Here is a 12,103-nt window from a genome sequence, read left to right as displayed (position 1 = left end):
CAGCGTTGCATTTGTGCAGCACAAACAGATCTGGGTCTTGGTCCCAGAGCCCAGCTCTGCTGCTGTCCCTGCAGAGCCCTCGTGGATCCAGCCCTGTCCTTTTGCAGGGCACCAGACCCAAATCCCCCTCTCCTTGTTGGACTGGAAGCCCCTGGGACAGCTGATAAACACGGTCTGGGTGTGATTTATTTTCAGGCAGATCATTAATTCCTGAAATCCTTGTTTCACCTCAAGTCCCGTTGTAGCTCAGGGGCCCAGAATGTTGAATTAGCCTTGCCTGAGCATGCAATTCCTTCCCAAAATGCAGGTGGGAAGGTGTCACAGTGGATATATTCTGTGGGATGTCTCCTCAGGGTGGGCACTGCCATGAGCACCCTGCAGCAGGGCTGGCTGCCAGCTCCTGCTCAAACATCACATTTCAGAGCTCACCACTAACGTTCTCCAGCACATGTACTGTCCTGCAAACTAAGTTTGCCCTCTTCATCATTTTTTTTCCCCCTAAAGATATCAGGGTTTCACAGGATCCAGCCTTGAGCACAGATTAAGCTGAGGGTAAATAAATCCCTGCACACCACGAGCTGGGTGAGGGCAGGGCAGACACAGAGTGAACATCCCCAGGCACACGTGCAGATGTAGAACCTGGGGATGTGCTGCAGCTGAAATGTGTAAATGCCTGTAAAATCAGCTCTTTGCTCGTTCCTGGCTCTGTCCTTTGCCAAGTCCAGCAGGCTCCCAGCTGCTGAAGATGTCACACCCCTGCAGCCACTTTGAAAACCCAAGGAGTTGATTTACTGTCTTGTCTCCCTTCACCAAGCTCCTCCAAGATCATCCCAGTGCCAATTACAACCACAGAGATGTTGTTGCCACACTCCTGCTGTGCTTGGAAAATATCCCAACTGTTCTGCTGCCATAAGCAAATGTTTACTCCGATGAAGGGGTTTTGATGACAAACATGTGTGTTCTCTTTGATTCCTGCATGTTTCAAGATCATTTCTTCAAGTTCAGGAACAGAGTTTAAAGACCATGACAGAGAATTCTGCTTCCTTGCATTAAGTGAGTGTCAGAGCAGCTGTCATTCTGCCAAGAGCTCCCAGAGGCCAATACTGCCTTTGAAGGACTGGAATTCCATGATGGAAATTTGCCCTCTTTGCAGTTTCCCCAACTCTGGGGCAGAATTTTCCCTCTTGGCTTAAGATGAAGGTGAGGGAGCAGGAGCTGTGGCACAGGAGCTGTGGCACAGGAGCGTGACCCCTGTCAAGACACCTGGGAACTGTGCCTGCACTGGGAGAAATGCACCAAAGGAGAGAGGGCCAGGAGCTGGGGACTGAATCCTCCACGTGAGAGCAGCAGGGCTCTGCTCTTCTGTCGGGGTTGCTGTTATTTGGCTCTGCCCCCTCTGACATGGGAAAAGTGGTTCTGGGTGGCTGTGATTCCAAGGACGAGTCTGGACTCTCAGGTTTTCGGTCTTCAATCTTGTTTATTAATTCTTATCTACAATATTTTCTTTCTGCCCAGCCGAGGTCTGTTCAGCAGGACAGCTGAGTGCACTCTCCCCCACCCATGGGATGATTGTGTCCTTTATAGTGAAAATTATGTATTTACCTTTAATTCCCAATACTTTTCACCCTTAGAGACAAGTGTACCTTCACCATGAACCAATCCAAAAGTGCCAACATCACTACAGAAAATGGAAAACATGAAGAAGAAAGAACAACCCAGGACTACGTCCTGAATCCTCCATCTTGTCTTCATGACCCCCCCACCCCGGACCTAATTTTCTAAAATCTATATTTCATCCCATAAATACACTCCTCACACCCTAGAACTTCTCATTTCCTCACACACAGATATTTCATCTCTAGATGGATCGAAGTCAAGCCACCAGACACTTTTGGCAGCACTCCAAGGTCTCCGAGCCCCCCAGGGGTTCTCTGGGTGACTCTGGACATCCAGAGTGATGTGTTGAGTTCCCCACTCTCCCTGCTGCATTGGAGCACGCTGCTGCCACGTGCAGCAGGCGATGCTGCAGCCAGCCAGGGAGCCTGTGCAGGGCACGTGGCACCGAGGTGTTGCTCAAGAGATGCCTTTTTTTTTCCCCCCCTGAACCGCCTGATAAAAATAAGCAGACCAACAACCAGCAGGTTTTGTTCTAGTTTATCCGGCTGCTGTGAACTTTGCATTTCTGTGATAAACTCGGGAGTTGTAGTGGATGATTAACCAGGCGCTGGGCTCTTAAAGAATCCCGTAACAGAGGGGGTTAACAGCCAGCCAGCAGCACGAGGTGCTCCTCCTGCATGGAGAGGGAGAGGACCTGCTCTGGAGGAGACACGGGCAGGCACAGCTCTGGCAGGATGAGCTCTGGGGACTGCAGCAGTGCCTGAGGCAGGAAAGTCCCTGCAAGGTAGGAAAGGAGCAGCCTTCTGCAATTTTTGGGGGGCAGAGCTGTGCAATTTCTCTGCAGGGGGGTCAGTGGGGTCCAGCTGCAGTGCTGTGGCTCAGGGCAATCCCTCTGTTGCCAGGGCTGCTCCCCACACTCCCTGGTGCCACAGCTGCTGGGCAGCACCTCTGGCTGTGCCTCCCCCTGGGCTCTCCTTGTCCAAATGTCCAGATACTGGGGCAAACTGGCTCATTGTACCAGCTTGGGTGAAAGCCTGCCCCTTCTCCCTGGAGAGATGAGCTGTGCCCCCTCTCACTGGGCAGCATCACGAGACAGGGTCTGCTAAAAGAACATCTGTCACTGGCAGCAGAGTTGGAAGAAAATGAAATCGCAGCAGAGGAAGGGGAGGATCACTCACAGTGCCTCACCCCGGCTGACAGAGCCTGCAAGCGTTTGGAAGAGTCACAGAAGGGTTTTTTTTTTTCTGTGCAGGGTGTCCCCATGCCCCTGTGACCGGAGGAAGCTGTGCTCAGCACCTGTGACCCCGGGGCAGCATGAAGCTGCAGGGAGGGCAGCGGGGCAGCTCCGAGGGCGCTGCAGGTGCCAGGGGGGTGAGTATGCAGCCTGCTGCTTCCAGCTCCCACGGGGATGCAGGACAGCCCTGGGCACCTGGGGGTACCTGCAAAGAGGGGAAAAGACCCTGAGCTTTCGGGCTGAGGTGTTTCTGCTGAGCCCAGTTTGTGTCTGTGTCGCACTGAGTGATTGTCTGCAGCTCTCCCACTTCTGTGTGACTTTTCCCTTCTGTGTGACTTTTCTGTGTGACTTTTCCCTTCTGTGTGACTTTTCTGTGTGACTTTTCCCTTCTCTGTGACTTTCCCCTTCTGTGTGACTTCCCTTCTCTGTGACTTTCCCCTTCTGTGTGGGTTTTCTTTCCTATTTTCTGATCAGTTTTAGGCTGCAGATGCTTCTGGATGGGGCTGCCTTTGGCAGCAGTGTCGGGCAGTCTTGCACAAGGCACTGCTGGGCAGTGCCAGGGGTTTTCTTGAGAGTGCTGGATGTCAATAATTAACACCAGCGGCTCTTTGGAAGCTCCTGGGATTTGGTTCATGAGAGCAAGGCAGCTGCTTCTCTTCACCAATGGGAGAATGTCAGCAGTCTCCTCCCAAAAAACGGACCTGGCAGCCTGAGCTTCCTTCCAATCCTTAGGCTGAGACAGACTTGAATTTTGATCTCCTGTAACACCTTAAACTCTGCAGATCCCTGGAGCTGAGCTGCCGGAGATCCTGAGGAATAGGAAGAAGCACCAGCAGCTATTTGGACAAATGTTCAATTAGGGAAGTGGCAGAGTCCTCTGTGGGACCTGAGCTGAGTGCTGGAAGGAAAACCTCGCAGACATTAAGGCCATTAAGGCTGGTGACGGTGGCAGCAAACGGGATTAAAATGAAAAATGACTTTATTGATGTGGCAGCAGTGAGATGCATTAGCGAGCTATAAAACCCAGCCGAACAAAACCCCAGCAAGGCAGCTCTGTCAACACAGCCCGGGGGCTGAAGTGCAGCTAAACTGTTGGGAAAATCGAGTTCTTCTGGTTGTTTGCGACCCCGGGGAATGTGTGCCCACAACGGGGTGTTGATCCCCTCCAGAAGGCAATTCCTCTCCTCTGCTCTAGTGCTAAGGGCAGCTCTTGCACCCCTCAGCCTGGATAAATTCTAATTGGCTTCAGTGGCAATAAGTTAGATCCATAAATAGCTCTATCCCAAAATGCAGAGGAAGAAAAAACGAACAGGAAAGGGATTTGGCCACTTAATGCAAAAATCACTTCTTTTTAAAGCTTTCCTCTGCCAATATCCTGTGTTATTGCACTGCCCAATTTGCACATTGGAAAAGAATAATTGCATACAACCTTTTCCCCTGCAGGGTGCTGTTTTAAGAACGGTAACTTGGAAAAAAAAAAATAATTAATCCTCCAAATGATTCATCAATACCAGCAAAGCAGAGTGAATTACTCTAATGACGTTGGGCATACCGAGCAGAACAAAATGAGCTGTAATGGAAACAACCCATTGGGCTTTTATAAAATGAAGGCAAAAACACAGAAAGCAAGACTTTGTGTGCTTCATTGTTTTTACTGAACGTTATTAATGCCTAAGAGCCAGGCCCACTTCCAAGGAGGTGTTCATGGGGGTTTTTTTTCTGTCCCTCTGCAGAAAATGACACTTCCCCTGGCCCTGGTGGCTCTGATTTCTGCCTTTGGCTCTTCCTTCCAGTACGGCTACAACGTGTCTGTGATCAACTCTCCTGCCCCGGTGAGTAGAGCAGAGCAAGGCAGATGAAATTCAATGGAAATTCAATGTACCTTGGGGGTGTTTGTGGGCAGGGGGTTGTCCCCTCTGTGCTCTGGGAGCCAGGCACATCCCACAGGGCAGGAACACAGGCTTCTCCATCCTCCTGCACCCCAGGCTTCTCCATCCCTCTCTCTCTTTCATTTCCCAGCTCACCCGCTCTGGTTTTTCCCCAGGACAGTTGTTTTTATGGCAGAGCTTTATGGCAGCAGTTGTTATCTAACCCTTCCAGCAGGGAAATGGCACTCACTGCTCTGTGCTTCCTTCCAGTACATGCAAGACTTTTACAACAGGACCCACCTGGACAGGACTGGAGCGCCCATGGACAGAGGCTTCCAGACGCTGCTCTGGTCTCTCACTGTGTCCATGTTCCCCCTGGGTGGCCTCTTTGGGTCACTCATGGTGTGGCCCATGGTCAACAACTGTGGCCGGTAGGTGAGAGCCCTGTCTGGGGCCCTGCCCTCACTTTGGGAGCTGATAACTTCTAGCATTTGAGTAGATAACATCTAATATTTGGGCAGATAACGTTTAGCATTTGAGCAGATAGCATTTAATATTTGAGCAGCTAACTATTTGAGCAGCTAAGCCAATGGTTGTGAGCAGGTAACATCTAGCATTTGAGCAGATAACATTTAATACTAGGGCAGATAATATTTAATACTAGGGCAGATAACATCTAGCATTTGAGCAGGTAACATTTAATACTAGGGCAGATAACATTTAATATTAGGGCAGATAACATTTAGCACTTGAGCAGATAACATTTAATATTTGAGCAGATAACATTTAATACTAGGGCAGGTAACATTTAGCACTTGAGCAGGTGACATTTAGCTCCTGCTGGCTCCACCTTGCCCAGCCCTTCAGCTGCCCGAAATTCCCCCTGCACACCTTGAGGCTGAAGCAGGTGGGACAGGGAGAGCTGCTGGGCTCTCCTTCCCCCCAGGGTGAAGGAATTTATGGGGTTCTGCTGTGGCCAGGGCTGTGGGCTGTGGGGAAGGAAAGTCCTGGGGTCTCAGATCAGGCCCAGCTTCTGCTGCTCAGGTTTCCTGAGAAACTTCACTTCTTCCTGGAACCTGCAGGAAAAACGTGGCCATTGCCATTCCCTCCTTGATCAGCGTTTGGCATGATGGTTAATTTGAGTTTTGGACAGCAGGACACAGAGGGGATCTTCCTGCAACTCAGAAATGCCCAGCTGAATCTCCCTCTCCTCCTGTTACTGCAGGAAGGGCACTCTGCTGATAAATAACCTCTTTTCCATCGCTGCTGCAGTCCTTATGGGAACCTCAGAGCTGGCAAAAACCTTTGAAGTAATCATCATTTCCCGTGTTGTCATGGGAATATTTGCTGGTAAGTGGGTGGTAAAGGGAGAGCAATAAATATTTCTCTGGCTGTGTAAAGGTGTTTTATTCTCCCAGCAGATGTTTTCACAGGTATCACACTCTGGAATCTGCATGACAAGGCTGTGCTTTAGCCCGGTGCAGAAGTACTAAAGATCTTTGGGAGATAATGGCCCTGGGACTGGAATTTAAGCTGTAGGGAGGAGATGTGTGTCTGTGAATGCAGCAATAAACATCTGCTGGGCACTGCAGCCCCAGACCTGCTGAGGATAATCTGTTTTCCCAGACAACTTAAAGCAGATAGTCTGCTTCTTTCCTTTTCAACATAACCAGAATAATCCATCAAAAGCATTGCCAGATCCAGTAATCCACTGCTGGAACTGACTGTTCTTCCTGCAGGAGAAAAGCAATGTTAAAAGGGAGAGCAAAGGGCTCAGAGGCACTGGATTTCCTGCAGGGAGAGGATATCTGAGTGTTCCTGGTGTGAGTGGCTGCACTGGAGCTGCAGGAACAGAACAGAACCATGCTGGGCACCCTGAGCACAGCCAGGGCTGTAAGGGTCCTAAGAGCATTTAGGCTCGATTAATTGGCTTTGGGCTGGTGAGACTGGCACACTCCATGGTTTGTTAATGAGCTGGGGTAGCTTGTAAAAACAAATTTCCTGCCTTAGCTGGCCAATTGTATTTGCTGCATGTACAGATCAAGTTGTTTTCCCAAGGCAGTTTCTTGGTTTCCATTTTTTTTTTTTTTTAAGCCAATGGTTTTACTTTGGCTTTTGACTCCCTTAAACCTGGCAGCTGCTCTCAGCACTGGAGCTTGGAATAAATGCTAAGGGTCTTGTTAAATGTGATCCCTCTGTGCAGTTATTTATAACCAAGAAATCCAGCCTGGCTGCCCTGGCTTGTCCTTCTCAGGCTGGCCTGGCCTGAACTGTGCCTGGGGAGGATCTGGGGGATCCCAGGCAGCGTCACCCTCTGGCACTGGTGGCACTTGTTTCTGTGCCTTTTAGGCCTTTCAGCTTTCAAATATCAGCCTGATCACCTTGGTAACACGGGGCTCCTGAAGCCTAGGGGCTCTAGAAATGTCAGGGAAGAGTTCCCTGCGGTCATTTGATTCCAGGAGTTGGGAGCTGCCAGGATTTGCAGCGTGAGCACAGGAGCTGGCAGCTCGCTGGGGTCACTGTGGGCAGCCCTAGAATGTTCCTAAAAATAACCCACGTCCCTGGTGCCCTTATTAGAGCATAAATACCTATTCCAGCAAGCCACCTGCAAGACATCACAGAGCAGCAAAGCTCTCAGCACAACCTCCCTGAGCAGGGAAGTTTTAAAAGCCAACACAAAGTCATTTCCTTCCACTTTCACACCAGCGTGTCTGGATACCGATTTCTCTTCTTGTTTTAGAGGAAGCAAAAAGTTCCTCTCTTCTATTTGGAGTTTGTTTCCAAACCTGAAGCAGCACAGTTTTTCTTTGTGTGTCTTGTGCTCTTCCTGGCAGAGCCTGCTGGGAGAAAGCTGCATTCAGGAGGATGTGCTCTGAACACTCAAACCAAGACACCCCCAAATCATCTGCTGGCTCTGTGGGCAAGGCAGGCTCCTGCCAATCCTGTCAGACTCCAAAAGTGCTTTGCTGCCCAGCAGCTGATAACCCAGACACTCAAAGCAGAAGGGGTTGAGTGTGGAGTTCCTGTGCACCCTGTGGTTATCAGGAGTCTCTTTTGTTGCCCGCTTTTTTGTTGAAATCAGCAGCTTCCTGAAGGCTGAGCTGCATGTCTAACACTGTTCTCAACTCCTAGGTCTGGCTTCCAACGTGGTTCCTATGTTCCTTGGAGAAATGTCCCCCAAAAACCTGAGAGGAGCAGTTGGGGTGGTGCCACAGCTCTTCATCACCATTGGCATCCTTGCAGCTCAGGTCCTTGGTCTCAACAGCATCCTTGGGAATGCCGAAGGTAAAGCTCTGGCTCAGGCCCCTCCAGGGCTCCTCGGGGGGAGGATTTCTCTCAGCTGACGTGCTGTGCCCTTGCTGCAGGCTGGCCTGTGCTGCTGGGGCTCACTGGCATCCCGTCCCTGATCCAGCTCCTGACACTGCCCTTTTTCCCCGAGAGCCCCAGGTACCTGCTCATCCAAAAGGGCAACGAAGAGCAGGCACGGAGAGGTACAGTGCCCCCCTCCCTGGCAGGGAGCTGGCAGGGGATGGCTCTGCCCGTGGGACAGGCTGGCAGCACCAGGGTGGCAGGGAGCTGGCAGGCGATGGCTCTGCCCGTGGGACAGGCTGGCAGCACCAGGGTGGCAGGGAGCTGGCAGGCGATGGCTCTGCCCGTGGGACAGGCTGGCAGCACCAGGGTGGCAGGGAGCTGGCAGGCGATGGCTCTGCCCGTGGGACAGGCTGGCAGCACCAGGGTGGCAGGGAGCTGGCAGGGGATGGGTCTGCCCATGGGACAGGCTGGCAGCACCAAGGTGGCAGGGAATGGGTCTGCCTGTGGGACAGGTTGGCAGCACCAGGCTGGCAGGGAGCTGGCAGGGGATGGCTCTGCCCGTGGGACAGGCTGGCAGCACCAGGCTGGCAGCACCAGGCTGGCAGCACCAGGGTGGCAGCACCAGGCTGGCAGCACCAGGGTGGCAGTACCAGGGTGGCAGGGGATGGGCCTGCCCGTGGGACAGGCTGGCAGCACCAGGCTGGCAGATTCTCCACTGCTGTGCTGCTGGGGGGTGGAATTCTCAGGACACTGCTCCTTTCCCTGGGTGTGTGGATCCCCAGGTGCCCACCACGGGACCTCAGCTGCCCAGGGTCACACCCTGCTGTGTCCTGGTCGAAGCAGGACAGCTCTCTGTAAACCTGGGGCTCACAGCTCCCTGTGCTCTCCCCACCAGCTCTGCAGAGGCTGAGGGGCTGGGAGGACGTGGATGATGAGATACAAGAGATGTACCAGGAGAACCAGTCAGAGAAGGAGGAAGGGCAGTTCTCTGTGCTCAGCCTGTTCACCTTCAGGGGCCTGAGGTGGCAGCTCATCTCCATCATCGTCATGATGGCAGGCCAGCAGCTCTCCGGGGTCAATGGGGTGAGTGGGGAAGGCTGGGGGGCACAAACAAGGGCTGGAACTCCAGAGGGTGCTGGGGACAGACCCCTGGCAGTGCCCCTGCCCCCAGTGTCACACGGGGCTGGGTCAGCCCTGGCCAGTACCAAATCCACGGGCAAGGTGCAGGGTCAGGTGTCCTGTTAATGATCACTGGAGTGTGTCTAGAGCAAAGAGCTCGTGCCCACATCCAAACCAGTGTCTCCAGAGATGGACAAATTCCACCCTCGGGCTTCTGTGCACCAGTGCCAGGATTTAAAGCAGCCAAAAGGGGCTCCCCACGCGCTGCCTCGGGCCATGCATTAACACAGCTGTGGCTCTGCTGCAGGTCTTCTACTATGCAGACAGAATCTTCGAGTCAGCAGGGGTGCACAGCAGCAGCATCCAGTATGTCACCGTGTCAATAGGTGCCATCAACGTGGTCATGACTCTGCTGGCTGTAAGTTTGTGCTGGGGCTCTCTGAGCTCTCCTTGCCCACTGTCTCCTGCTTAAATTAGGTTGTGCTCATGGAGTCTGACTCACAGAATGGTTTGGGGTGGAAGGGTCCTTAGAGATCACCTCACCCCAAAAACCTTCCACTGGAGCGTTCTTTGCACACACTGGGAGGTGTTTTCCATGACAGATGTCTTGGGGTGTCCCTTGGACAAAAACATCTGCAAGAGGGGTGTCTGCCCCTCTCCCCTCTCCTGTCTCTTCCAGGTTTTCATTGTGGAATCCCTGGGGAGGAGGATCCTTCTCCTGGCTGGCTTTGTGCTGTGCTCTGCCTCCTGTGCAATCTTAACTCTGGCCCTCAATCTCCAGGTGTGTATGAATGGCTCAGCTGGTCCCTCCCATGATGTCTGGACTTTCCAGAACAGGCCATTGGAATATTCTGAGGATGCTTTTACACCCTGGGGAGGAGGGGTCAGCATGAAAGTCTCTGTACTTGCATGTCTGCCTTAAAGAAAGGCTGTGATGCTGCATGCTCCCCCCAGGATGTCATGTTCCCTGTTCCTGCTGCATCAGGACCCTTGGCAGCAAGGATCACAGCCAGGCTGTGCTGTCTGTGTCTGACTGGCACTGAAGGGTGGCACTGCCTTGGAATGCCTTCAGATCTTGTGGGAACAGTGCCTTGGTGATGTTCAGACAGGAAGCAGCCCTAACCTGTGACTCAACCCTTGCAGACCACTGTCTCCTGGATGTCCTACCTCAGCATAGTCTGTGTCATTGCCTACATCATTGGACACGCCATTGGACCCAGTAAGTGCCCACAGCCTCCCCCACCAGCTGGGTAAAGGTGTTGGCTTCAATTTCCAACCAAAACCTTTGTGGAGCTCATCCAGGGAGGCTGAATTTCATCTCTGTGTGGCCATGCCCCATGCAAGTCATTTAATTTCCTCGTTTTTTCCTTTAAATTTAATCCTTGTTTGGCTTACTGATAGTTGAAACCACTGTCTGCCACTGAAGTGAGCAGTCTAACTAGGAACTGAGGGTGAGGGGATTGCCTCTGGGGTGTCCCCACCTGCAGGTCCCATTCCTGCTGTGATGATCACGGAGATGTTCCTGCAGTCGTCCCGACCCGCGGCGTTCATGGTGGGGGGCTCTGTGCACTGGCTCAGCAACTTCACCGTGGGGCTGGTGTTCCTCTACATGGAGGTAAGAGCCCACCACAGGGCAAAACTTGGGCTGCACAGCAGCTTCTTCCCCCCTGTGTTCTTACAGAGAGGCTCTGAGGAGTGTAAATGCATTTGTTGGTTCCCAAAAGCCGTGTGTGGGATGGTGTTACAGGCAGGACACTGATGATTCTCAGCATTTTCTCATCACACAGGCTTTAAAAGAAAGCAGTTTGAGTGCCAGGTCTCATCCTGAGCTCAGGAGCTTGGTAAAGATGGCAAATTCCCCATCTGCCGCTGCAGGGTGTCCTTGAGGGAACAATTTTAGGTTCTGAGATCTGGGAGCCTGGTTAAACTGCCCCCAGCAGCAGTGACCATGAACTGCTGCAGCCCTGACTTCACCCTGGGCAGAGGCAGCTGCTGAGTTTTGTGTGAGTTATGGAGCAGACCCTCAGCCTCCTCTCCCAGGAAGTCTCCAACAAACCCGAGGTGCTGGTTTGGGAAGACAGAATCCAAAACCACCCCAGCTTTGAGCCTTTCAGGTTAAAACACGAGCACCTCACCGTGGCAGCATTTCCCACAGCCAGTGCAGGTAACTCCCAGCTGGAATGCTGCCCTGACCCCTGCTCTGTCCTGTCACTGCCCTAGGCTGGGCTGGGGCCCTACAGCTTCCTCATCTTCTGTGCCATCTGCGTCGCCACCGTGCTCTACATCTTCTTTATTGTTCCCGAGACCAAGAATAAAACCTTCATGGAAATCAACAGGATCATGGCCAAGAGGAACAAAGTGGAGGTTCAGGAAAGCAAGGAGCTTAAAGATTCCTACCCCCTGAGCAGGCCAGAAGAGAAGAAGTGGCTCTCCAGCAGTGAGATGTGACCCAGCTGTGTTTGGCCTGACAGGATCTGTTCAGCAGGAAAACAAATGCAGGGATTCCTCCCTTGATGCTGACCTGACAATCACGGAGCTGCTAAGGCTGGAAAAGACATTTAGCATCAAATCCAACTGCAAACCCAACGCTGCCAAGTCCTCCTCTTGTTCCAAGGAAAAGGAAATGTCCTCAGCCAGCTCAGTCCTGTGACCAAGTAGCCGGTGGCACGAGCTGATGTGTGTCCCTGGTGTCCTGGTGACACATCCAGGGGACACAAGCCAGCTCTAGGGCTGGGTGTGGGGCAGTGGTGTGCAAGGAGTGCTCTAAACTCCTCTGAGGAACTGTCACTCGTGTGTTTGAGGGTCCAGCAAGGGGAAATTAAATTCAATTTGGTATATCAGCATGCTGCCCTCTGTTTTGAAAAAAGCAGAACCGTTGAGCAGCTTGGCATGGATCTTGTGTAGTAGATGGAGAATCCTTCACATGATTTACTTTAACCTTAGCAAATCAGTG

The 12,103-nt window shown here is 52.3% G+C and overlaps 1 protein-coding gene across 1 annotated transcript; it reads left to right on the top strand.

Annotated features, from left to right (window-relative positions):
- Positions 1-141: 141 nt before the first annotated feature.
- Positions 142-11,985, top strand: LOC121344026 (solute carrier family 2, facilitated glucose transporter member 5-like). Its single transcript, XM_041419683.1, has 13 exons — positions 142-2,401; positions 2,870-2,988; positions 4,585-4,683; positions 4,990-5,150; positions 5,945-6,069; positions 7,852-8,004; positions 8,085-8,210; positions 8,927-9,114; positions 9,458-9,568; positions 9,830-9,931; positions 10,294-10,369; positions 10,638-10,765; positions 11,371-11,985. Exons 2-13 carry the CDS (start codon positions 2,932-2,934, stop codon positions 11,596-11,598), a joined length of 1,554 nt encoding a protein of 517 aa, XP_041275617.1. The 5' UTR covers positions 142-2,401; positions 2,870-2,931; the 3' UTR covers positions 11,599-11,985.
- The last annotated feature ends 118 nt before the right edge of the window (positions 11,986-12,103 follow it).

Source organism: Onychostruthus taczanowskii, unplaced genomic scaffold, assembly GCF_017590055.1.
Source record: "Onychostruthus taczanowskii isolate IOZ18803 unplaced genomic scaffold, ASM1759005v1 scaffold61, whole genome shotgun sequence".
In the NCBI taxonomy this organism is placed as follows: domain Eukaryota; kingdom Metazoa; phylum Chordata; class Aves; order Passeriformes; family Passeridae; genus Onychostruthus; species Onychostruthus taczanowskii.
This window is presented reverse-complemented; position numbering and strand designations above follow the sequence as displayed.